This window comes from Parambassis ranga, chromosome 14, assembly GCF_900634625.1.
Source record: "Parambassis ranga chromosome 14, fParRan2.1, whole genome shotgun sequence".
Lineage (NCBI taxonomy): Eukaryota > Metazoa > Chordata > Actinopteri > Ambassidae > Parambassis > Parambassis ranga.
In genome coordinates, this window is record NC_041034.1 from 9,839,990 (window position 1) to 9,863,319 (window position 23,330).

Consider the following 23,330-nt stretch of genomic DNA (forward strand, 5'->3'; position numbering starts at 1 on the left):
GTTTTATCTCAGGCTCCCACTTCTATCTATCCATCTTCTGACCTTGCTCTGTTTTGTAGTGCAGGGTCACAAGGCGGCTGGAGCCTATCCCAACTATCTCTGGGTGAGAGGCAGGGTACACCCTGGACAGGTCGCCAGTCCATCATGGGGCTACTCCTACTTACTCCCAGAATTACAGAGCTGTGACCACCATCTAGTGGTGATATTTAATCACAACACTAAACATTCTTTACATGTAGAAATACAAGAGAGTAGAAAATAGTTCTTTCAGCTGTAAATTGGTCATTATAGGCTAACAGAACATTAAGAAAAATATATATATATATATATCAACACATTTTTATAAAATCGACCACAAACTATATTCATGCTTTGTTGCAAAAAAAGACATCTCAACTAAAAGTCATGTAATTTGGTTATTATGGCTGAAATGACCCTTTAAATAGGAACCAGTACAGATCAATAAATGAATATAGAGTCGATTCACTTCTTTAGAAAGAGTTTATTTAGTGCATTTCTAGTTTGTTCACAGCAGGAACCAAAATATTGAGTTAATCTGTGCTCCCATTGTTTCACCAAAGTTCTGGTCCAACACCATTGGTCCACTCATGTTCTGGTGCAATACTATTGGTCCAGTAGTGTTCCAACACCCTCACGTTGATTCACTAGTGTTCTGGTATGACACTATTGGCTCACTAGTGTTCTCTTTTGGTCAGGAACACTGAGGAGGGGGAGGGGGAGGGGAGGGGTAAGAACCTTCGGCATGCTGCTACTGAGCAGAGGTCCACAAGCTTCCATGCAACGACAAACAAACAAACAAACAGCAAGGGACAACAACAACAAACGGAAAGATAAACAACAGCATTGCTTGTAAGAAGTAAGCATGGAAGCATATACAGTAAACCTTATATTAACCTGCTAAAGCCCTCAGGAGGTTTGTCTGATATACAACATATCTTAAAAAGGTAAAATCCCCACCCCACCCCAGACACATGCATCCACACACACTCACTCGCCACCATACACACACACAACAGACATACTGCAAGTACAGCAACTACTCAACCCCTCACACACGCACATACACACACACAGGCGCACCTGCATGCAAACAAATGATCAGTCCTTATAAGTGTACAAGGAATATGTCATTTTTAAAAATATGACTTAACCCCATGAGCTCTGTGTAAACATAGCATACGGTAGAATAGGTAAAGACTTTCCTCCTTCCTTTGTGACTCCCTTTGTAACTTTCTTACCTTGCCTTACCTTGCCTTTCATAGCAATAAGCTAGTTAGTTAATTCTTGGACTCTTTGGTTCTCTGTAACAGTCTGTTTATCTGTGTGACTGACTGACTGTCTGACTTCTTTTTTGTCTCTCCCTCCTTTGTTCTGTCTGGTTACAATACAGCAGGAAGAGTAGTCGAGGGAAGAGAGCCACAGGTCCTGTAGCCCAGAGCAGCAGAGCTAGACAGAATGATTGTCCTTGATTTATTTACATCACAGTCAGTCACAGTGGGCTCCGTTAAGTGGAAGAACGCGTTGTCGTCTTCCCTTATCCCCCTCGCCTCATTCTACCCCTCACCAGCCTGATGTGTGGACATGTCGGCCTGAGATCTGTGAGTGTGTGTGTGTGTGCATTTGTGTGTGTGTGTGAGTGGTGTGAGGGGTCGGGGGGGCTAGGATAAGTCATTGTTGCTGGGTGTCTTCCCTCCACCGTTAAGTAGGGCCGAAGCGCTGCGACTCTTGGTCGGTGTGCCGCTGCCTGAACGTGACAGTTCAGTCAGGTCATGGAGGGAGGGCTCCCTGTACATGGCCACTGCAAACACACACAGACAGGACAAGAATGATAATTAAGTTATTGGTTTTGATCTAACTTGCTCAGGTTTGGTATGTACAGCCACTTTTCTCTTTTGTCAGGTAATTATTCCTAGTTTTAAACCTTGTATTTGTGTAATTCCATAGAGTATCAATGAAATATTACTATATATTACTTTTAGAAACAACAGAATCCAACATCGACATGTCACCTTTAGGATGCAAAAATGTTAGTGAACGGTTGCCCAGACACAGACACACTTAGCAGCTTTTAGGCAACATTAGCATTTATTTGGAGTCGTGTTTGTGTCCATCTGATGAATGCAAGTCCGATATCCACTCTGCTTTCAGCTTTGTTTTGCTTTCCTCTAATTCCCAGGGGAAATATCTGGCTCAGTAGTTAACTTTGTGTGTCTGCCGTTTAATGCTTGCGGATTGTTTTAAGGGCTTTTAGACCGAAAACAGCTGCCAGCTGTGTCCAGGAAAGGTAAAATGAATCAAACCAAAACAAGAAGATGAAAGAGGCTAAACTGCTCTGCAAAGCTGAGAAACAATGTTTGTGGATTCCTTAATATTAGCAGCAAATAGTCATGATTCCATCTGCCTTGTTGTTTACATTGAGAATCTTTTGATCTTTTAGAATCACTCTGAGAGGATAGACGACATTTTGCACAATTAGTTTAACAGCCAAACAAACACCCCTCCCTTCAGCACTTTTTTTTCTAGAAGTTATGGACTCACATTACCAAGGCAACAACACTAGAAGGGAGCGAAGAGCACGGCAAGTAATGGAATTAACAATATTAGCAGTAGTGGGTTGCTGTAAAGTGAGCTAATGTGCAGAAAGGACAAGACAGTTTTCTATTGCCAGCTGACCAAGCCTGGACAGCAACACTCACAGCTTGACTGTTGTGACATGAACCCACATTCATTTTTGATATTTTCCATTCCATCCATTCTTTTAAATATCTAGAAAGACTCCACTTCAATCTTACCCATCATATGAGATGTTTCACCTCTAGTGCAGTTCGTCAGCTAGTCCTACCTTTGAGTGGTTTCGGTATGAAGTGTGCAGCGGCCTTGTTCTTTTTGACGTGGTTCCCCTTCATGATTCCTCCCTCTTTGTTGAGTCCCAGGTACCAGGCCCGGCCTGAGGCCTGCTGCCGATACAGCATGGAGGAGTAGGTGACGTAGTAGTTTTCAAACACAGACTCCTTGAACTTACACTCTGGGGTAAAATGTTCCTGAGTAGAGAGTGTGACAGAGATTAGAACACATCATAAAAGAAAGCTAAACAAACAGGGGATTAAGTAGACATGGAGAGGTGAGGTGTTAGCTGCAGGAACAGTGGAGTCACCGTATGTGTGAGTTCAATCACTCCTCCATATCACCATCAGTACATTCATCCATCAGTCGGTCTGCTCTTTGAGTCATTATCACGGCCAGCCTTTAGTCTCTGAGAACAAACTGCACCAACTTAGGACAGCTGACATTTGCATTTCCTTATTCCTGCATCTCCATAGCAACCGGCTACTCCCTTGAATACCAACCAGCCCACTGAGAGAAAGATGGTTCCCAGGTTGCCGGGGGAAACGGAAAGATACAGAAACAATGCTCTGTCTCTCTCTCATCCATTAATCTTGTGTGAATTTTGAGTAAGTTTGTGTGTGCCTGATCTTTAAATAGATGTAATTTGTGCATGTGTATGTGCACGCATGTGTGTGTGTTTATAATGTTTTGTGTTCTGCATTTAATATCAGATGTTAAGATGAAACAAGTGATATGAGTGTTATGACTGAAGCCTCAGAATAGCAGCGCAGGACTGGACATGATGGACCTGATATTGTGGTGGTATACGTGCCTGGACAGGCGTAGCAGCATGGCTGTTATTACACCAGGGCGTATGTGCGTGCTGTTTTTCTATTTCCTCTTTGTTAGTTTTTTATCTTTAGTCTTGCAGCTTTGTTTAGACTGCTAGAAGTGCCTGTTATTTCTGTTGTTTCTGTTTTGTTATTGCTTCTACACCACCACCCACCATCGAGAGCGGAATAGAGACACTTAATGTACTGCACCGCAGCCAACGCTACCTTCTTGACCCGTCTGAGGAAATACACGCACAGCAGGGATGTATGTGGAAAGGACAGGGAACATCTGAGGGGGCTGTGTGTAATTAGACGAGAGGAAGACAAACTGAAGGGAGATAAACAAAGGGAGGCTAGGTGATGATCTGAAATCAATCCTGAGCAGTCACAATATCAGGAGACAGATAAGGAAGGCTCAGACTCTGGAATTATAACAACACTGTGGCACCTAGAGTTAAAGCACTGATGTGATGATGGACTGATAATGAGACTGCTCCCACACTTCACCTGCCCTGTAGAATACATTCCCATCTCTCAAATTATTATGATGGTGTGTGACCTACAGAGGTGTAGACGAAGCCTTCGTTGTTCATTGCCAGGTAGAGTTTGGTCTGAACGCCCTGGATGGCCACCACACGGAGCCCCACTGGGATCAGGTTGAACACAGCTATGTGTACACACAAACAAAACAGAGGGGAAACAGAGAACAGACCCCATCAATACCAATGACATAATGGCTCCTCCATTTTGGAACACAGAGGCTATTTTAGAAGGTCAGTCAGGCGCTGAGGCCACTGAATTACACTTAGGACTGAGCTGCCGGCATTAGGCGTGGGATGAGAAGAATTATCAAACGGCAGGCGGCAAAGCAAAGCTTGGTAAATATTAGATTATGCAAGGACACAGAGTCAGAGTTTATGACTATTTTTGTCATCATACTACAGAAAATGCTCCAACCCAGGGCTACAATTTATTACAAGTCATCTTTTTTGCTTTTTAAACTTTTATAAATCTACATGCCAGACAGTGAAAGGAGTTCTGTCAGAATTTCCTACAGAGAAAATTAGGCTTTTTAGAATTTGATTAATGATCTAAAAGCCAAAAAAATATATATATATATATTCATGAGCAAGCAACAATCACAACAAATCAACTCATTCGTTTCAAATGTTTTGGACATGTAGAGTAAACATGATGTTCCCCGGCCTTCTAAAACTGCAAGGTGCTTTGGCTGTGTGAATATTTCAGTGTGATTCATTAACATAAGACACCAAAGCCAGGCTAAGCTGTTGCAGCGAACATTAAATCACTGACTGTCAGATTAAATTTAAAGGTATTCCAGGCTTTTTAGATCAAAAGAATGGATACAAAATACATATCAATTATATATAAATACAACCTATCACACCTATCATTACGATTTTCATTTACATACACAAGAAAAAAACAAGTTATTTATATGTTCATGCAGGGCAAGCAGCTGTAGCAAAAACATAATTATTTCCAGCAGCGGGATGAGTCAGGCCTTTTTAATTATAATTATTTAACCGACCATGTTCTTTATAATGACTGTGGTTATATGGAGATGTGGATTACATGGATTATCCATTCAGGTCTAAACACGGGTGAGTGATTTCATGTGGGTAGGCGTTAACATGATGTATACGCCATGTAATCATCTAATTAAAGAACACGCTTCCTTTGTAGCCGCGACACTCTCTGTGGACACAACAGTTGGTGGCCTGAGAAGTAGCAGGAGATTAATGTGCGATGCTGGCAACACCAACTGCGCACAAGAAGGAGAGTGATTGCTGTCTGAACCACAACAACAGGATTGAATTAGCTGTATCAATCACATGCTGTAGGCTGTGTGCAAGAAGGAGAGAAAGTAGGCGTCTGTTCAGACCAATATATTTCATTATTTTAGGGATCAGAACATTACACCACATGTTCTGAGGATATTTAATCAATTTCTTTAACCAGGAAGCGTTTAACAAGGATCGATTGCTTTGTTCCTGTCTGGCATTTGGAGGAAAAGCGTCCACCTTCATCCTAATTAAATGAACACTTGACGTGTTGTTGACTGACTGTCTGAATTAAGATTCCCACATCAGACAGATTTCCACAGGGTGGGTTTATCCACTTTAACAAGGTTTAGCTCAGAAGTGGCAATATGGGAATTAAATTAGATCATGCCTAGTTTGATATTAAACCTTGAATGTGATGTAATGTGAACCTACACAATGAGTAGAAAGCAATTCAGTGCAATAGTTTATCAATCGTTAGTGGCATTTCCTTCATTATTGCTGCATTTGCCAGTATTAATGTTTCAACCTGCTGAAATGCTTCATTCTAAATTTAGTTTTTCTTAGTAAAAAAACAAAAACAAATGTATTTTCACTGGAGTGGCACGTGTATTTTTCCCCATTTTAAATTTGAATAATTTAATAAAAATGAGTGTGTTGATGAATTATTTTTTCAAGCATAAATATGAACCTTTTTCATTAACATGTGTGAGAGTAATTTACTATCCTCGGGCCTTTAGGATTCCCTGATTTGCATTCTTTGCTTTCTGACATTTATAGCCAAAACATGAATCAAAAAGCCAAGAACACAACTGGCAGATTGATCAATAATGAAAATAATCATTCTGTGCAGCAGCAAGCTGACAAATGAAAAAACAAGGACACCCATTGGCTCTCTATCTATAGCTGTTTTTTGTATGTCCAATGAGCCAGTGAGCGACTCACCATAGGTGCTGTCTTCATCCTTAGTTCCATCGATGGTTCCATCAGGCTGCATCTGCAGCTGGAAGCCCTGGCGACTGGAAAGCCTGGTCACGATGCCCTTTAACTGGGGCTCTGAGAGGAGAGGAGAGGAGAGGAGAGGAGACACATTAACTGCATTCATTTCTCATTACTATCATGTGATCACATGCATCAAATGCAGCAGTTGTCCTGAAAGCCGGAAGTGTCAGAGGAGGAGAAGCTGTTTATGTCTGTGGAGATTCCCAGAAGCTGTTTATATTTCCAATCACTTTGGCCTGGGGCCCCTGTATTGATCCCTGACTCCAGAACACTATGTCACTCATAAAACTGTAATAATCATTGACAGATGTAAAACGATGGAGCAGTACAGGCTCTGTTTAAACTAAAATCTTCTTGTTATTGTTGTTGTTCTGGCAGATCCATGCTGCCCCTGCACTTTGCTGTGGGAAAACTTAAAGTTATTTACATGAGATGCTAGTGGTGCCATGCAACAGGAAAATAAATTCCAGAGCCCAGAGGAGAACAGGCAGAGGGTGACAAATGATGAAGTGATGATGAGCCTGCCTGAGCGATGGGGAAAAGATGGTGTTGGATGGTGGTGATGATGATGATGATGAGGCTGTTGGTGATGGTGGAAACGGTTGATGTGATGGTGAATTCTCTCCCCCCACTCTCAGACCTGGTGGTCGTCTTCTCTTCCGTTTCTTCCTCGATCCAAACAATTTGACACGCGAGAACACGTTCAGCTTGCTCGGCTTCTCGTTTGCGCCTTTGCTGTTGCTCGGGCTGCCGCTGCCGCGGCATGCGTTCGCCTTCTCCCGCTCCCTTGCCTGCCGCTTCTGGCGGATCAGGGAGCTGGCGATAGCCGCTGCCCGGGACATGTTCCCCCGGTAGAGTGAAACAAGGCTGTGCGTCCCGGTTGAAGTAGGGTGTTCGCGGACAAGGCAGCAGGGGTGTGTGGGGTGTGGGGAGAGGGTCTACACCACCCACGACTCAGTTCACATCACAAACCGGTCCCTACACTCTCGCAGATATCCGTGATCTTAAAAATCGTCCAGAATCCTCCATCAGTGCGTCCGGGCGCCTCATGGAAGTCGTTAAAGAAATCCAGTGCTCTGCCAGTGATTGAACGTTGACGACGCCGCCTCACATCCCCCAAAGGGGGGTCTGAGTGGCAGAAGCTGTCTGATCTTTCCCTTAGGTGATCCCTTTCACTGTCCCGAGAGAGCGTGGATACAGCACAGCGGTGCGCGAGGATCCGGTCCCGGGTCCAAGTGGCGAATCAACAGCTTAAAAGCTGACGTGAACGAGACTGGGGGTTGCCGTTGATGATGACTGCAGCTGCTGCTTGCTCTTCTTCTTCTTCTCCTCCTACTGCTGCTCTGCACCGCTCCCCCGGCAATGCTCCGCTCTTCGACGCCGTCCGTGACAGAAATGCAGCAACCGGAATGTTTGTCAATGAAACAGCTCGGGGCTGGATCAGTGGGAATGGGATCATGATGCAGCCGTGCCGTTCATAAAACTGCTGCAGCCCTGCCCGCCCCGAGGAAGAAGAAGGGGGTGGAGGGTGTGCGTGTGTGTGTGGACATGTTATATGTGTGTGTGTGTGTGTGTGTGGGGAGGGAGGGAGAGAGGGTCAGATGAAGTTGGGAGGGGGTCTGAGCAGGTCTTTCTCATGGGGCACCTGTAGAACTGCACCCCACGTGGCATGATATTTACATGTTACAATGATGTGTGATAGGCAGGGAGATTGAGAGGGGCAGGGGGAGGGAGGGGGTGTAATCTAGAAGGAGGAAAATGAACAGCAAAATAAGAGAGGAGAGAGAAAGGTGAATAAATGAGAGAAGAAATAATGGAGAAATAATGGAAGGAGGAGGCTGGGAAAGAGAAAATGAGATATTGAGTGTGTGTGAGAGAGAGACTGGAAAAGAGAATGATGAATGAAAGGGAGGAGGAAAAACAGCAGAGGAGATACAGTGTGTCAATGAGAGCGAGAGAGAAGGGGTGGAGAATTAAGACACAGAGACTATGAAAGGTAAAATTACATATGTGAGGCTGTATGAGTAAAATATCAGAAATAAAGATAATGAAGTGAGAAAGAACAGTGATGGAAGAGAGGGAGACCTTGTGAGTGTGTATAAGAGAGAGAAAGTGGATAAAGATAGAGGGATGGAGAAAGGAGGGGCTCTCATCTTTTTTGGTGCAGAGGTTCAACACTGCTGAAAGGCTGCAGCGTGCAAGGAGGTGAATAGGAGAGAGAGAGAGAGAGAGAGAGAGAGAGCACTTCAATCTGGGCGAGCTGTGTCGTTTTCCAAGATGTTCCCTTTTTGCATTAGCACCAGGGCTCAGGCACACATAACAGCAGCAATCAGCCACTTCATGCATGTCGGCTGGCCACAGGCAGCCCCCACAGGAAAACAGATGCACAGCTGTCAGAAGCAGATACAGCTGCAATGGCGCATGGCAACTGCATTTTCAAGAGGTATATAGAAAAAGAGGATGAGGAGAGGGAGGAGGTGGCGGTGGACATAGAGCCGACAGCCTCACAGCGGAGGTCGAGCTGCATGTGGCACCTGGCTGGCACCGAACAGCAGGCAGAGCCACTGCGTGTGGAAAAGATGGTGGAAATCGATGGCAGGAGAACAAGAGGATGTGGCGAGCAGTGCATGACTGAAGAGGAGGCAAACTGTGTGATAATAAGCCAGTAGGCGGAGAAAGTGATGGACTGTGGACAGAAACTGAGGTCAGGACCTGGTCAGCTTGTCACTGACTACAGTACGGGCTTCTGGTTAGGTAAGACCCTTGTAAGTGTACGGATATATATAGTATAAAGTGTGACTGTACAGTTCAACCCACATTCCCTGACATTTCATAACATCAAAATATAAAAGCAAACACCAAAGTAAAGAAACGACTGAGAGCTAGATTCATCTTTCTTTTATGAGAGCCCTGCTTTAGACTCACACCACGCACTTACGTACGACTCACATTTACGCACGTAAAGGCAACAGCCACACAAAACAAAAAGGCAGCGTAAACAACTCCTCATACAAGGTTTGGCCTTTGTCCTCGGTCACCACAATAACAAATTTAAACATTAATCAATAAGTTAATAAATAGAAGGCCAATCTGCAATGTTAGTAAAATTAGTAATGGATTGGTTATTGAGATTAACAAAAAAAAATCTATCAATTAATTAAAAAAAATTCTACATTTAATTTATCAATTTAAAACAATAAAAAGTAAAATCATATATCTGCATCCAGTCTGTTCTGTTCTAAAAGGACTATGGCATGAAACTCCCATCTTTTAACATGTGACCCTAAGGCCTCTTCCATATTGTAGCGACCCCAACAGGTAAATACAGAAAAGTAGAGTCCGTGCTGGGTGTGTGACTAACCATGGCAGATTACATTCCGCCTGACATCACAGACACCCAGCAGGCCTTTAAGGATCATTAAAAGTATCAGTCAGCAGTTTGACACAGTGAATTTGATCTAATTAACATTTGAAACATTATGGTTACAGATTAATGGTGCTGTTTGGGTCCATCATACTTTGGTAGAAGATGTAGGAAACCGCCCTGCAGGTCGACATGGAGTTTTGGATTAAGTGCAAAGACTTTTGATTCGGTTCTCCGATGGTGTTGGTGGTAGATTAAAGCAAAAAATGTAATTTAAATTACTTAATTTAATGAGATCAGGACGCTTTTTGGTTATTTTTTTATAGTTAAGTTTGCCTTTGATCTATCTTCACAAAAGTTTAGAGTCTAAATTCCTCAAATAATGATACAGCTTTAATTTTACACGCGTGAAAGGAGTCTTACAAAGTCCAGCATGTGTGTTTTCGAGCTCCTCAACTGAAGGGCGCGTCCTGCGCAAGTTTCAGTACCACGGACAGCGCGTCTACACCTACACACACACACACAAAGTTCGCATTTGAACACAACTTTGTGAAGCAAAGGCTGTTATATTACAAACACTTCACGATCTATCCATGAACAACCTCCCCATCACAGGGCAGCCCTTTAAAGGTCTCTTACTGTAACTGTAATGCGTCTGCACTGCAACAACCTCCAAAGCCATGAAGCACAAAGCTACAAGTTGTGCTGATAATGACACAAGTTAAAAAAAAAACAAAATGACCACAGGCCGCGTTAAATCCGCTTTGTTCCCTCTGCTCTTACCTGAGGTGGATCGACGGAGAGGGAAAGTCATGCTGCGCCCGTGGAGGAGCTCCGGAGCCTTGTGCTCATGGCCTTTTCGCACTTCCTGTTGTGCGCTAAAAAAGAGGACGAATTACCGAAGTTCAAACCAGAGAACTCTCCACGGCATTGGATCCATTAGGGCCGCGCACATGGCGTTGACGGGAGATCATTACAGAACATTAGAGGCCATTAAGCCGTTGGAACCGGTCATTAATGATTCATTTCGAGGCCCCGCTGATCTGGCACAATACGTGAGTGAGGGAGCCAGCAGGCCGTTCCCAAATCCAAGGATCTATCGAGGAAAGTGTGGCAGTGCGTGTGATTGTTGTAGTATTTGTCTCTGTGAGTGACATCGAAATGGGGCACTGTAGTGGGGGACACATAAGGACTCTCTAAGCTGACAATTCATGTAGACATGTCCAAAAATATGAACACAATTCACAAGCAGAACAGGTTTTAAGGGCCTTCTGTGACTGCACTCATTTTATTATCACGTTTGTGTTCTTGATTATTTTTGACTAATTGCTCATTAAAAAAAACGTTCCTATTCCCCAAGATCTTGTTATTACATTTGTGCATCCACCAACCAAAACAGAAACGTTCACAACTGCAGACAATGGGGTGTCGAAAGTGTGGGACACAAAACACACAAACAAAACAAAAATAAAAGCTTCAGCTGCTGACTGCTCACCAGGAGACCTCCTCAAAATGTTCTGTAAATTTATCACCACCTCATTAACCTCAGGCGTGTTTCAAGTTGTTTTATTGTGCCACACATTTTCTGAATTTATACACAAAACATTGATCTATAGGATCACTATTTGAGTGAACATTTCGCTTTCAATGCAGAATAAGATGATACGGATCATGTGTCTCGGCATTGAAGCTTTCAGGGCAGACAAATCATCACCGCTGTTAAGATAAACTTGTTTCAAAGCATTTTCAAAACCGAGACACAACTCACACAGCATGAACACAAATACGCAGAAATACACACACAACTAATGGCCTCGCACAGGGGGGACTGTGGGCTATCCTCAGCGCTCACCATCACAGCACATTAAATAGTATCCTCACTCAGAGCAATGCTGCCGGTCCAGGATTACACAAGCAAACGCGACCGTCCATAACTCTATATCATCAGCCCATTACACTGTTGTTGTGTTACAGCGCTTCCTGGGAAGCAGCCTGTTAAAGCACAGCAGCATCCATATGACTAAGATGATACAGAAAGTACAGACTGCAGAGTAGCTGTCTCCACTGCAGTGAAGGTGAACATAAAAGTAGATGAAGGCAGTCAGGCAGAAGGCTGAACAGAACATGCAGACTCAGCAAGTTAAAAAGTACAGCAAACAGAAGAAGAAATATCAGTAGACATAACTGCATGAGTTATTCTGCAGATATCTGATAAGCTCCATGAGCTTGTTGATGTTTGAAATTGCAGCATTATGTCACTGCTTCCTGTGACCAGGAAGTAGCTGTGTTAAATTAACCAGATGGACAGACAGATTTCTCTTTCTGTTTGTCTCAAGTGAGCTAAAATATTTTGTCCCGGAACAAACACATTTGATTCATTCTAAAATAGCTGTGTATCCTTGACTTGAAATAGAAAACCACAAAGATGCCAGCAGGTAAATTTTGGCAAAGGTTTCCAGACCAGCAGCCCGGGCACATGGCCAATGTTCAATCACTAAAACCAGCTGCAGCTGTTGTGTTTTCTCACAGATTTCCAAGACTATTGGCTGTTAGTTACTTTTCAATGGCTCGGCCACTAGATGGCACCACATTACCAAACAACCTCAGGGTAAAAAACTGAAGAGGATGTGGTGACAGTGTGGAGCCAGAAACAATCAGCAGGGAATCACTTCTGGAGAACATGAGTGTCCATGCCAACATCTCATCCAATTTATATCTAACCTCTTAAAGAACAAGAAGTTAATGAGTTCATGTTCTACCCAAACTTAATCCTTAATCGTATTATATACAGAAGGTGACATATAACCCTGCTTTTCTGTCCAGCAAGGAGAAAGAGACCAGGAGTCATTATGTTTAAGTCTAAAAGTACAACAGACATTACATAATTCAGTGATTGTGAGAGCACAGGCTTCAAGTCTGTCTGTTTGTGGCCTCAGTAAAATCATGGTTTAGTCATCCTTTGTTGTCAGATTGATATAGAGTCCTAGTTTTCAAACCATTTAGCTCCACTTCACAACCAGGAAAAAAAAACTGTACAACACTAGCAAACTTCATAAATATTGCTCAAATCCAATACTTGAGTCTTATTGCATCTACTATAACCTATAGTCTATGTGTGAGGCTGTAATATGGCCATAGATTATAGGCAGTCCTGCAGAACACCTCAGTGTGGAAAAACAGAAGGGCAGTAACACAGCAGTGGATTCCATTTCACCCGCTCTTGTTTATTGGCTTAGTTTTATTGCGTTTGCTGTATATTGATGTGTTTGGTTTGTGGCCTTTATAGATGCTTTATGAGCTAAAATATATGGTTTATTGCAACACTGTCAGCAGCAGATGCCGCAACCTGCGACCCCTTGTGCCCTAAGAAGCTAAGTTTAGACATAAGATGGCCTACTACCCAATGTGTGGGAATACCATAAATAACTCTTCGATGTGTACTGTTAAGCTAGCTCAGCGCTAGTCCACCACTTCTCGGATGTTTATAGGTGTAAAGGTTTAGTAGAACTTGCACTTATTTACACAAACAGCTTAATCTTCATTATCAAAGTCACAAAATCGCAACTTAGTATTGAAAATCGTCTCACCTTTTATGTCGCTTTTTGAGGTTTGTTTACATGCATGCAGCTTTACTCACTGCGGCCCCATGTGGCAAATGGGAGGAAAAACCCTATAAAGCCAAATGTGTACATATTTTCCGCCATTCAGCGAAAGGGGGCGGTAGTGAGCTGATTGTAGTACAACGTACCGGGGCTAGGCAAAGAAGAAGCAGAGAACTTACCTGAACGAGTGAAAGGTTTGTTTTAATATAAGCGTTTAAAATGATACTTTACGATTTAACAATTAGGGAAACTGTTTAAAGATCAGCTGGTTTGATGAACATAGGCTGGTTAACTGCCCCAAACACCAGCTGCTTTCTAGGGTTTTCAGGGAGCGTTTGCTTGCTAGCGTAACTAGTTGTGTTGTGTTGCTAATGCTAACTGACAGCAGTTTATTTACCTCATTTGTTTATTCGATGTTTTTATTTGTCCAGGTGCTCCGCTGCTAAGTTGCCCTTTTCCACGTAGTGGTCCTGAGTGTACTTTGCATTTTCTTTACAATACGTAAGGACTGTATTTTACAGATAATACAGGATGACTTAAAAACTTCTACATCAACTTTGAACCATAGTAATTTTTTAATCACTGTAAAGAAAGCTCAATAAAAAAAAGAAGGAAAAGTAATATTGTTTAAAAAGCCGTACATATCAAAATTCATATTTTTCCGCTTTACTTAAGTTCACTTGCGTTCCGATAAACACCTGCTGTTGCTGTTTTATGAATGAATCTTCTTATTCGCTGATTATTATGCATAGTAATAGTCAGCTCAGCTTGCGGGCAACTCCCTTTTTTGTCTCCATGGCAACGATAGTTTCCCAGTTTCCACTGCGCTGTACCCCGTGTCGATTTTTATTGCTTCTGGGAGGAATGAAAGAATTTCTGTGTGTGTGCGTTCGCTCGCTGAAATTAGATTTAAGAGACAGAAACGCATGTATTGGAGGCAGTAAAACCCATTTTAAGTGATTTTACAAGATGGACACATATTGGATATTTCTTCTTGAGCACAATGTAATTAACACATGAGGTTAATGGGTTTTCTCTCCCTATAGTGGAACTAACCATGCAAAGAAAGAAATAAGTCATGAGTTTACATCGGCACAATAAACAAGATTTTTTTTTAAATCGCATTTTGATTCTTAAACACTGTGTGTCCTGTTTCTGGACTGTGGTGACAATGGAGACAGAATGCTGAGCTCAGCATAGTCGCAAAGCCCTCTTTCCTAACATTACTTCCTTTTCTCTTCATCGTTACTCACCTTTGGCGGCATGATCCTTATCCTCTTTGCTCTTCGTTTTTCCACTCATGGAGCTCTGCCGCTTCTGCTTGCTGTTGTTAAATTAAACTTCAGGTGAGAGATTAAAAAAGAAAATCGGTTTTATTTCATCATGCTTTTTAGATTTGTTCCCCTTCCACGCGTGTTGGTATAGCAGTCCCACTCTCGCCTTCTGTCCCCCCTCAGTCTGTCCCTCTCTCTCTGCTGCTGTTTGCTCGGCCCCAGTCTCTCTGTATTTCTGTGCTTCTGGATGTCACCATAAACCAGCAGCAGCGCTCCCAAACGTGCACGCGCCGAAACTGCACCCGCACGCGCATACTGAGAGACAAAGAAAGATGGCACAAATAGGCACACGTGACTACAGATCATATTCACTTTATATGAGGAATTCAAAGTTGTAATTATACTAATCACACTTATTATTTATCATGTTTTTGTTTAATTTTACAAGGTAGTATTTTATAAATGCTTATTAGACTTTACCTGTGACCAGTGTTACAATCTTTGTGACTTTTATGAGTAGAATTGATGGCTTATTGTGACTCTTCATTAATGATTTACTAATGTCTTACAATGACCTAATCTTATTAAAAAGAGCCACAGCCTCTTCATTTCCTGACAGGATGACAAACATAAATGTTATTATAATCTTCATTTTCAGTCATCTGCACATTTTAGCTCCTACTTAGTGACTTAGAGAAGGTCACCATGTTCACAAGGTTTTTCAATAAATGCAAGGCCACCTGCAAACTCAGCAGTAACACCATGCAAATGAATCAGTTTATTGATCATTCAATCAATGTGCTTTAGAAAATGACTTTTTTAAAACAAAGGCAGGAGTAGGATGCCTGTAACATTTTATTGTTTCACAGTCTGCTTTAAACCAGAGAGGGAGTTTGTTGCAGATTATTTAGAAATTTAAATATCTATCTATGTCAAACTCGTTTCAAATAACAATAATATACATTATATAGAACATAAAAACTGCAGCCTTCCATGTTTTTATATAACATCTTATATGTTCTTTTACAGGGCAAAAGGCTTCAGTTTGCTGGTGTGTTTAGTGTGCAGAAGTTGGGTCAAAGATAAATTTAGTTTCTTCTGTTAACCTACATGAAGCAGCCATACAGCACAGCAGGACTGGACCCAGTTTGATCTGTTTCTGCCTCAGACTGTAACATTACAGCAATATTACCTGAAGTTATAGGTCGTGCAGACTTTTCAAGCCACAATGGAAATATACATTTACAGTTTGCCGCAGGCTTCTTTGGTTAAGGGTGTGGCTTATTCATTGTGGTAATTTAGTAGTTTTAACTGTGAGCTTCATACATTTCTAACTGAGCACAACTCCTTAGTTACTGAAAAATATTCATGCAGTGTTTTTCCTTTATATTTGAAGGTGCACCAATCAAGCAACCAAGAAGGTCCACATGCAAAATTCAGCTGAAGGTAAGCTCGTTCCCATTAAGACCAAATAATTTGTGATTTTTCTTAGACAGAGGAGTGACAAACACAAATGTTTCAGCTGTTGCCCTCATTAGTATGCAGCCTCAGTGAGTTATTGTTACAGTCTAATCTCTTCTCAAATGCAAAGCAGTGTCGTGTGCATATAAATGTAACAAAGGACTATTAAAAAATAAGTGATGGCATTGCATGGATAAATATGTCTGCAATAAAAGATCAGAAAGCCTCTCTTTGCTTAGTAACCTATTTCTCATAAAGATATTTAACCTTTATGTCTCTGTAAGTGTTTACATTGGCTCATATGATGCGTTTGTAAAGTGGTTTTGTGACATGGGGTCATAGAGGCTTTTTGACTCTACTCAGCTGACTAAAGAACAGCAGGGCCTTCTGCCAGAGCCTCCTTCCCCATGAGGATTACTGATCAGGGTCCAGCTGCTCTATTTGAACAAAAAAATGCCACATTAGTCTGCTGTCATTCTAATCGGCAGAACCCACTGTGATGAAAATGTTCCCAGAAATGCAAAATCCATGCAAACAAAATCAAATGTTTAGTGGATGATACCTCTGGTTAAGGGCAAGCACAGGTAATATGTGGGTTTTGGAGAGAAAAGGAGAAATAAATTGTACTCTACATAATGAGGGATTAATTACAGCACCCCTGAAAAAATGTTTCTGTCAGTAGCTCAATCTGCAATCAACTCCAGGTAACTCCTGTGAGGTAGTGGAAACATTGTGCCTGGAATCAATTTAGAGAACACTAATAAACCCCCAGGTATATGAGTCACATTTGTCTCTGTAACATGTCAGTCATGATAATGCCTCCACTCTGTGAGCTGTTCTGAGGTCAGCTGTCAGGCACTCAGTGTTCTTTAGGGAGCAGGAATGGCAGAGACATTGACCTCACGAGTCACACGCTAATGACACAACATCTGTATGATCATGTAGAGACAAGAGAGGGAAAGAGGACACTTCTGTATTTATTGATAGGAGGATGACTTACATGAAAAAAGATCATATCAACTTGATCCCAGGTTAGCAACAAGAGCAGAAAGTCTTTATCATTGCTCTTATTCTGCATTTACCAAATTCACTGATTAAAAGTAATGGCTAAAGAGAGCGAGTCTGTTCAAATCAAACTTTGGTCAGTACCCAAACCTCCAACATGATAATATTAATGTCAGATATTGTCTCTAAAAATGACAACAGAAAACGTGCATATAAAGATTGATCTAATTAACTGTGATAATTATTTCAGTTTGTGGTTTCTCTTCAGATGAGCAAGTAGAAAGCTATTTTAAGTGCACATGTAAAGGCAAGCTTTTCGAAGCGTTCCTTGTTTTAACCCACTTTTTCCTGCCTCTGTGCCTGTACATCTGAGATGCTTGTTGTCAGTGCCCCGCTTCTCTGCTGCTGACCTGCTGTTTACATCTCTGAGAGGTCTGGTCCCACGACACCAATCAGTAGGGAGTAATCTAATCATAATTGTTAACAAATGGGCAGTGAACCTATTAATTGTTATGTTCTCTCACAGTTCTTCTGCTGTAAAGATGTAGTTTAGAAGGGAAAGGGGTTTAAAGCTTTGCATAAGTTCCAGTAAAAAAGTGGGATGTAATCTTTCACCCTATTTAAATTATCCTCAGCCAATAAATCAGCACAAGGCTGAGGCTGCTAAGGAGGTGCTGGCTCAAGGCCGACTGGCCTGACTGTCAGTTACAGTGATTTGTTGACAGCCACACCCTGTATTACTCACACCCTCATCAAACAGCCTTCAATACTCACCACTGAGTTGGTGTGTAAAATGCAGCACAATTAATACAATTTAGATTTTTGTGGACTTGGTTTTTAACATTGATGGTTGATAGCATGGATAATATGGTCACAGGAATTGTCATAAATGCTTTAATATTAAGTCATCTCCTGCTCCTTGCTCGTCTCCTGTGAAGGCAGGTGGTAGTTACAGGATAACACCTGCTAGCATACAACAAGGTCAGTCACGCCCAGCACTTGTCATCCATGATGAATTAACAACTGCTAGCCAAGGTGGATGTCTTTGTTTCCAAAAAACGGCAGTAGTATTGATGCAGGGTGTTGTTTGTTTTTATTTACATTTATCCTTAGAACACTTCTACTGTCTGAACAAATAATGTCTCTGAGCACATTCAGGTCTGCAAGTTTGTTCAAACTTGTAGGTGTGCTGTTTTGTTATGCAGTTATGGTGTGTGAGTTTGTTTGTGTGTGTGTGAGCCCATTTACCCCACTTAAAACTGTCACGTAAGCCATGATGCAAAAGCTGCTTATCGGACAAGACTGATCATGATAAACAACATGATTAACAGCTGGTAATGTCAACACACAAGCATCCATGTGGCTTAAAGCCTCAAAAAACTCTGGCGTGACTGAGTACAATTACCAGTGTGTCTTGTACACATTTATTCATTTTTTTATTCTGTCTTCACTTTCTCTTTCTTCCTCACCCACACAAATGTGAACAAACAAACCCACACATGCACAGACGCACACACGGATAGTCCGCAGACACGCAGGTGAGTAAACAGTGTGTTGCTGTACTTTGGAGCTGTACATAAGTCTTTCCGGCACTGTTTTGCCTCCAGTGTCAAAATTGGACAGACAGCGACAAGATGGCCCCAGACTTTTGTTCACTGGTTTTCATTGCTGGTTTACTGCAGATTTATGGACTGGCTGCTGAAATCACAGAGGAAAGCACAGGTAAACGACAGCAGTGCAGAGGGGTTTGGAAGAGGTATTGATTGTGTTGCAGCCAAAGTTCAGAGCTGAAATGTATAGGAAAAGGATGGTGGCTTAGCAGTTGGCCATCAAACTGTTTTTAAAGGCACTGACCTCCAGCTTCAAAGTGAACTCAACAAATTTTTTATTAAATAGTATAACTTTGAACGTTGCATCTAAGAGAGAAATGTGGTGTCATGCTCCTTATGTGTCTGAAGTGACAATTAAGGTTAGTGTTTTTCTTCCAGCAGAGCCATTAGGCTTCATTAAAGGAAGTGTAGTGCATTTAGCTCTGGACCACACATGCAAATTAGCTACTTTGAGGACTGCTACGGCTAGATAGCTATACCACTGCAAGAAGTTGTTCAGATTAGCAGACTCAATGTAGATAGACAGCTACTCAGACTGTGTGGCCAGTTTTTGCATATTTCAGTTCTTGTCGAAATAACACCATAAATGGATAAATCTTAAGATTTATAAAAAGACATCTGTAGAATAATGTTAACGCTCTTGTCTTTTCTTGTTGTTTTAGGAGCTGTGTTTGTCTCCCAACAGACGGCACACACAGTGCTACGCCGCCAGCGCAGGTACAACAGCCCTCTTGAAGAAGTTCTTCACAAAGACAACCTGGAGAGGGAATGCAGAGAGGAAGTGTGCTCGATGGAGGAGGCCAGGGAGGTGTTTGAAAATGATGAGAAAACTGTAGGTGGTACACACACGCACAGTGTCCATCAACCTGTGTTAATAAAGTATTCGTTGAGATTTGTCTTTAATGTTTATGTGTCTCTTTCAGATGGAATTCTGGGCCGGTTACATTGGTAAGACAAATGAAAGACAGGTTTGTGTTGTTACTCAGAATTTAAAGTATGTGATCCCTCCTAAAGATGTAGCATGTTTCAAATCTGTGTGTGTAGATGGTGACCAGTGTGACCCGCCCCCTTGTGAGAATGAAGGTGTGTGTGAAGATGGAGTCGGCAACTATGTTTGCTGGTGTAAACCAAACTTCAGTGGCAAGAACTGTGAGATTGGTGGGTGTCACACACTGAACATTGTCTCACACACAAGGTGGATAAAATGATTTATGGCAACACACAAATAAGGTCAATTCTGTTTTACTGCCTTTTTTTCAGAGGTGGCCAAGCAGTGTTCAGTAAACAACGGTGGATGTTCCCATTTTTGTTCTATGCAGTCAGACCGAACTGTGTGTCAGTGTGCAGCTGGGCACAAACTTGGGCCAGACAAGAAGAGCTGTGTACCAATAGGTAAAACCCAAACTGAAGTTATGCATGTATTTCTAGGCACAAAAACAGCCCGTGGTGTAAACATTTAAATCATAGTGTACATATTGTATATTGTATTTTCTAACTTTGATTGCTGAAGCCCCATCTTAGCTTAACACAGTACACAGTACAGTCTTCAGAATAGGGTCCCCAAATCATTTACATGTACATTTAAAACCCATTAAGAAAACATTGTTGCAGGCTAAACCTGTTTTCTTTGTATTACATCTGCCATCCATCCCATTAAGGCATGACACACTTGCTCATAAACTATGCATTGCAGTTCATAGCTGTCAAGGAAAGCGCATAATAAAACAGTAAACCAGTATATGCGCAGCTGATACTCACACGACTCAAATTAAAGTGGATGTAGGTACCCTCATCCATTCCTTTTTTGTTTCATTTTCCCTCAGTGCAGTTCAGCTGTGGTCTGGTGGAGCTCTCCACTGGCTCTGTCACAAGGTCTGTCCAGACTCCAAGATCATCAAATAGAACAATGCATAACAACACCCTGCAGGAGGACTACTATGATGATGACTTATCACAATTATACGATTACTTTGACCTCCTCACAAACGAGTCAGACCTGTCCAACATCTCTCAGCCTTCTCCAATAAACATACGTTCAGTAAGGTCACCTTCAAGCTCCTCTGTAAGTCCAGCTGAGACCTTCATTAGTGATGGAAAGCTAGAAAGTGCTACTGGAATACCTACAGAGGAGAAACCGCTACTTTCTTGGGCTTTCCCCGAGTTACCCACCATCAGAGCGCAGGACAAACTTGATCAAAGGATTGTTGGAGGTGATGAGGCCACTCCTGGAGAGATTCCCTGGCAGGTACTGTGGTATCCGCTTTCTATTTAGAATCTGTATTTTTGACTATTTGAGTCGCTCTCAAGTCATCAAACCTAATGAAAATGTAATAGTGACTTATTGAAATTTCACCTTTATGACTAACAAAAGCTAACAAAGTATTTGTTTGTGTTCTTGTCTGTGTGTGCAGGTGACCCTGATGTCTCACTCAGCCTCCCTTCAGACAGCACAGCCTTTCTGCGGTGGATCTCTGCTCAGTGAAGTGTGGGTCATCACTGCTGCCCACTGTCTGATGCAGGCCAACATCGAAAGACGAGATTTCTTTGTCAGAGCAGGTAAGAAAGCTGCATTTAACATGGAGAGTGTGTGTTCCATATTTCTTGGAGTTCCCTGCAGACTAATATACATGTTTATAGTTAAAATATATAAATGTCTGTATGCTTCCAGGAGAACATGATGTGAAAGTGGATGAAGGTCCAGAGCGAGACCATGTAGTGGCAGAACAGCATATCCATCCCTTGTATGATTTTAAGAAATCACAGTATAACCATGATATTGCATTGCTGAAGCTTGCCAGCCCAGTAGAACTGTCCAACAAGCGGCGACCCATCTGCTTCGGGCCCAAAGACTTCATACAAAATCTCCTGAGAGAGTCCAGCAACTCCTTGGTGAGTGGATGGGGAAGGCTGAGATTTGGGGGCCCAGAGGCCACCAAACTTCAGAAGCTGGAGGTCCCCTATGTAGACCGCACCGAGTGTAAGCAGAGCAGCAGGGACCACATCACCCGCTTCATGTTCTGTGCAGGCTATCGAAGCGAACAAAAGGATTCATGCCAGGGCGACAGTGGTGGGCCGCATGCCACCAATTATAAAGGCACTTGGTTTCTGACAGGTATCGTCAGCTGGGGGGAGGAGTGTGCCAAGGACGGGAAGTATGGCATCTACACACGAGTTTCTCGGTACTACCCGTGGATCAGTCAGAAAACAGGGATCCAAATAAACAACTGACAGTCATGAGTCATAATACAGCTGTCCACCAAACATGCCGTAGCATTTGTTTAGCCACTGAGGAGGCAAATTTTATCTCTTCAATAAAACACATTCAATATATCTGAGAACATGTCTCTGATGGGATATTGCAATTTTATATGAAGCTTTCCATCCAATGTTTAATTATAATGCAACACAAGAAGAATGCAATCTCAAATAGCTCATGTTTGTTTTTCCCTTCCAATGATGTGGCCATGCGTCATCCCGGCTGTTCAGCTGCATTCTGTGATACAAGAATATACAGGAAAGTATTTATATAGTCAACATTTCATTGTAAGTTTTGGAGGCCTTTCTCACAGCATTTAAATTTGTCACAGCTAGAAATGAACAGATAAGACATAAATCCAAGTAAAGTCCATATTAATTACACTCACTTTCAATGTTATCTCAAAATCTCTTGGGTGAAATTAGTTAAAACTTTAAGTGTGACCAGGTAAAGTTAATTTTTTGTAGCTCATTAATAAGAATCCATATAAGAATCTTCTTATATGGGACAAAAAAAATCACTCGAGTCAAATCAAATCAAATGTGCTTATATTTTGGAAAATAATCATATACATTATGCTTAAATACAAGCTTGTAACATTAGATTCAAACTATCAAAACAGTGCAAAATGAGCAGAAGCAGCAAACAGCAGTTTAAGGTCCTGTGGAAGCCTGACTGACCAGATGTTAGAGTGCTGTCAGTGTTGGGTGGATATCAAATCAGTTAAACATGATTAAATGTTTCTCATTGTTAAGTATCATCAGTAGACACACCTCAGTTTGCTAACCTCACTAATAAGTGATGATGGTCCCACTGTGGGTGTTAAACACTGTGAAAATGAAACTGCTAATTTTAATAGTGATAACAACAAACACTGAAGGAATCTACTGACTACTCACTAAAATAGCTTTTACCATCTAAAATATTGGATTTTTACCATTTACATATGCACAGTTTACTGTCAATAAATTGATTAAATACAATGTATTTGTTTGTCCTTTCGAGATTGACCCTCAGCTTGTTTGGCGGTGAAGTGGCAGTGCTTTCATGACCACTTTTCAATCATATCAGACTGGGCAGTTTTAACAAGAGGCAGTTTCACATGATTCTTTAAATATTTTTCCTTCTGTATTATTATTGTTTCTTTTCAATTAAAATCCATAAAGTAATCCACAATGTAACTGTAACTGATTGCATCTCCACATACGTCCTGTGCTAAGAGGTGATAAGCATAAACAGCAAGCAGGAGCATTTACAGTTATTAGCCAACA

General features: G+C 41.8%; 2 protein-coding genes across 4 annotated transcripts; one reads left to right on the forward strand and one right to left on the reverse strand.

The window, feature by feature from the left end:
- Window positions 1-567: 567 nt before the first annotated feature.
- fgf13b (fibroblast growth factor 13b) lies at window positions 568-14,912 on the reverse strand. Of its 3 annotated transcripts, none has more exons than XM_028421108.1 (5): window positions 14,707-14,912; window positions 6,431-6,541; window positions 4,244-4,347; window positions 2,864-3,062; window positions 568-1,819 (listed from the first exon to the last, which is right to left on the reverse strand). In XM_028421108.1, the coding sequence occupies exons 1-5, from the start codon at window positions 14,753-14,755 to the stop codon at window positions 1,680-1,682; spliced, it is 603 nt and encodes a 200-aa protein (XP_028276909.1). In that variant the 5' UTR covers window positions 14,756-14,912; the 3' UTR covers window positions 568-1,679. The 3 variants fall into 3 exon arrangements, with proteins under 3 accessions (XP_028276909.1, XP_028276910.1, XP_028276908.1); XM_028421109.1 differs by lacking the exon at window positions 14,707-14,912 and adding an exon at window positions 10,635-10,722; XM_028421107.1 differs by lacking the exon at window positions 14,707-14,912 and adding an exon at window positions 7,128-7,905.
- A 3,846-nt stretch (window positions 14,913-18,758) lies between these two features.
- On the forward strand, window positions 18,759-23,042 carry f9b (coagulation factor IXb). Its single transcript, XM_028421406.1, has 8 exons — window positions 18,759-18,915; window positions 19,466-19,635; window positions 19,727-19,751; window positions 19,848-19,961; window positions 20,064-20,195; window positions 20,627-21,048; window positions 21,215-21,359; window positions 21,472-23,042. Exons 1-8 carry the CDS (start codon window positions 18,828-18,830, stop codon window positions 22,029-22,031), a joined length of 1,656 nt encoding a protein of 551 aa, XP_028277207.1. The 5' UTR covers window positions 18,759-18,827; the 3' UTR covers window positions 22,032-23,042.
- Window positions 23,043-23,330: the final 288 nt, after the last annotated feature.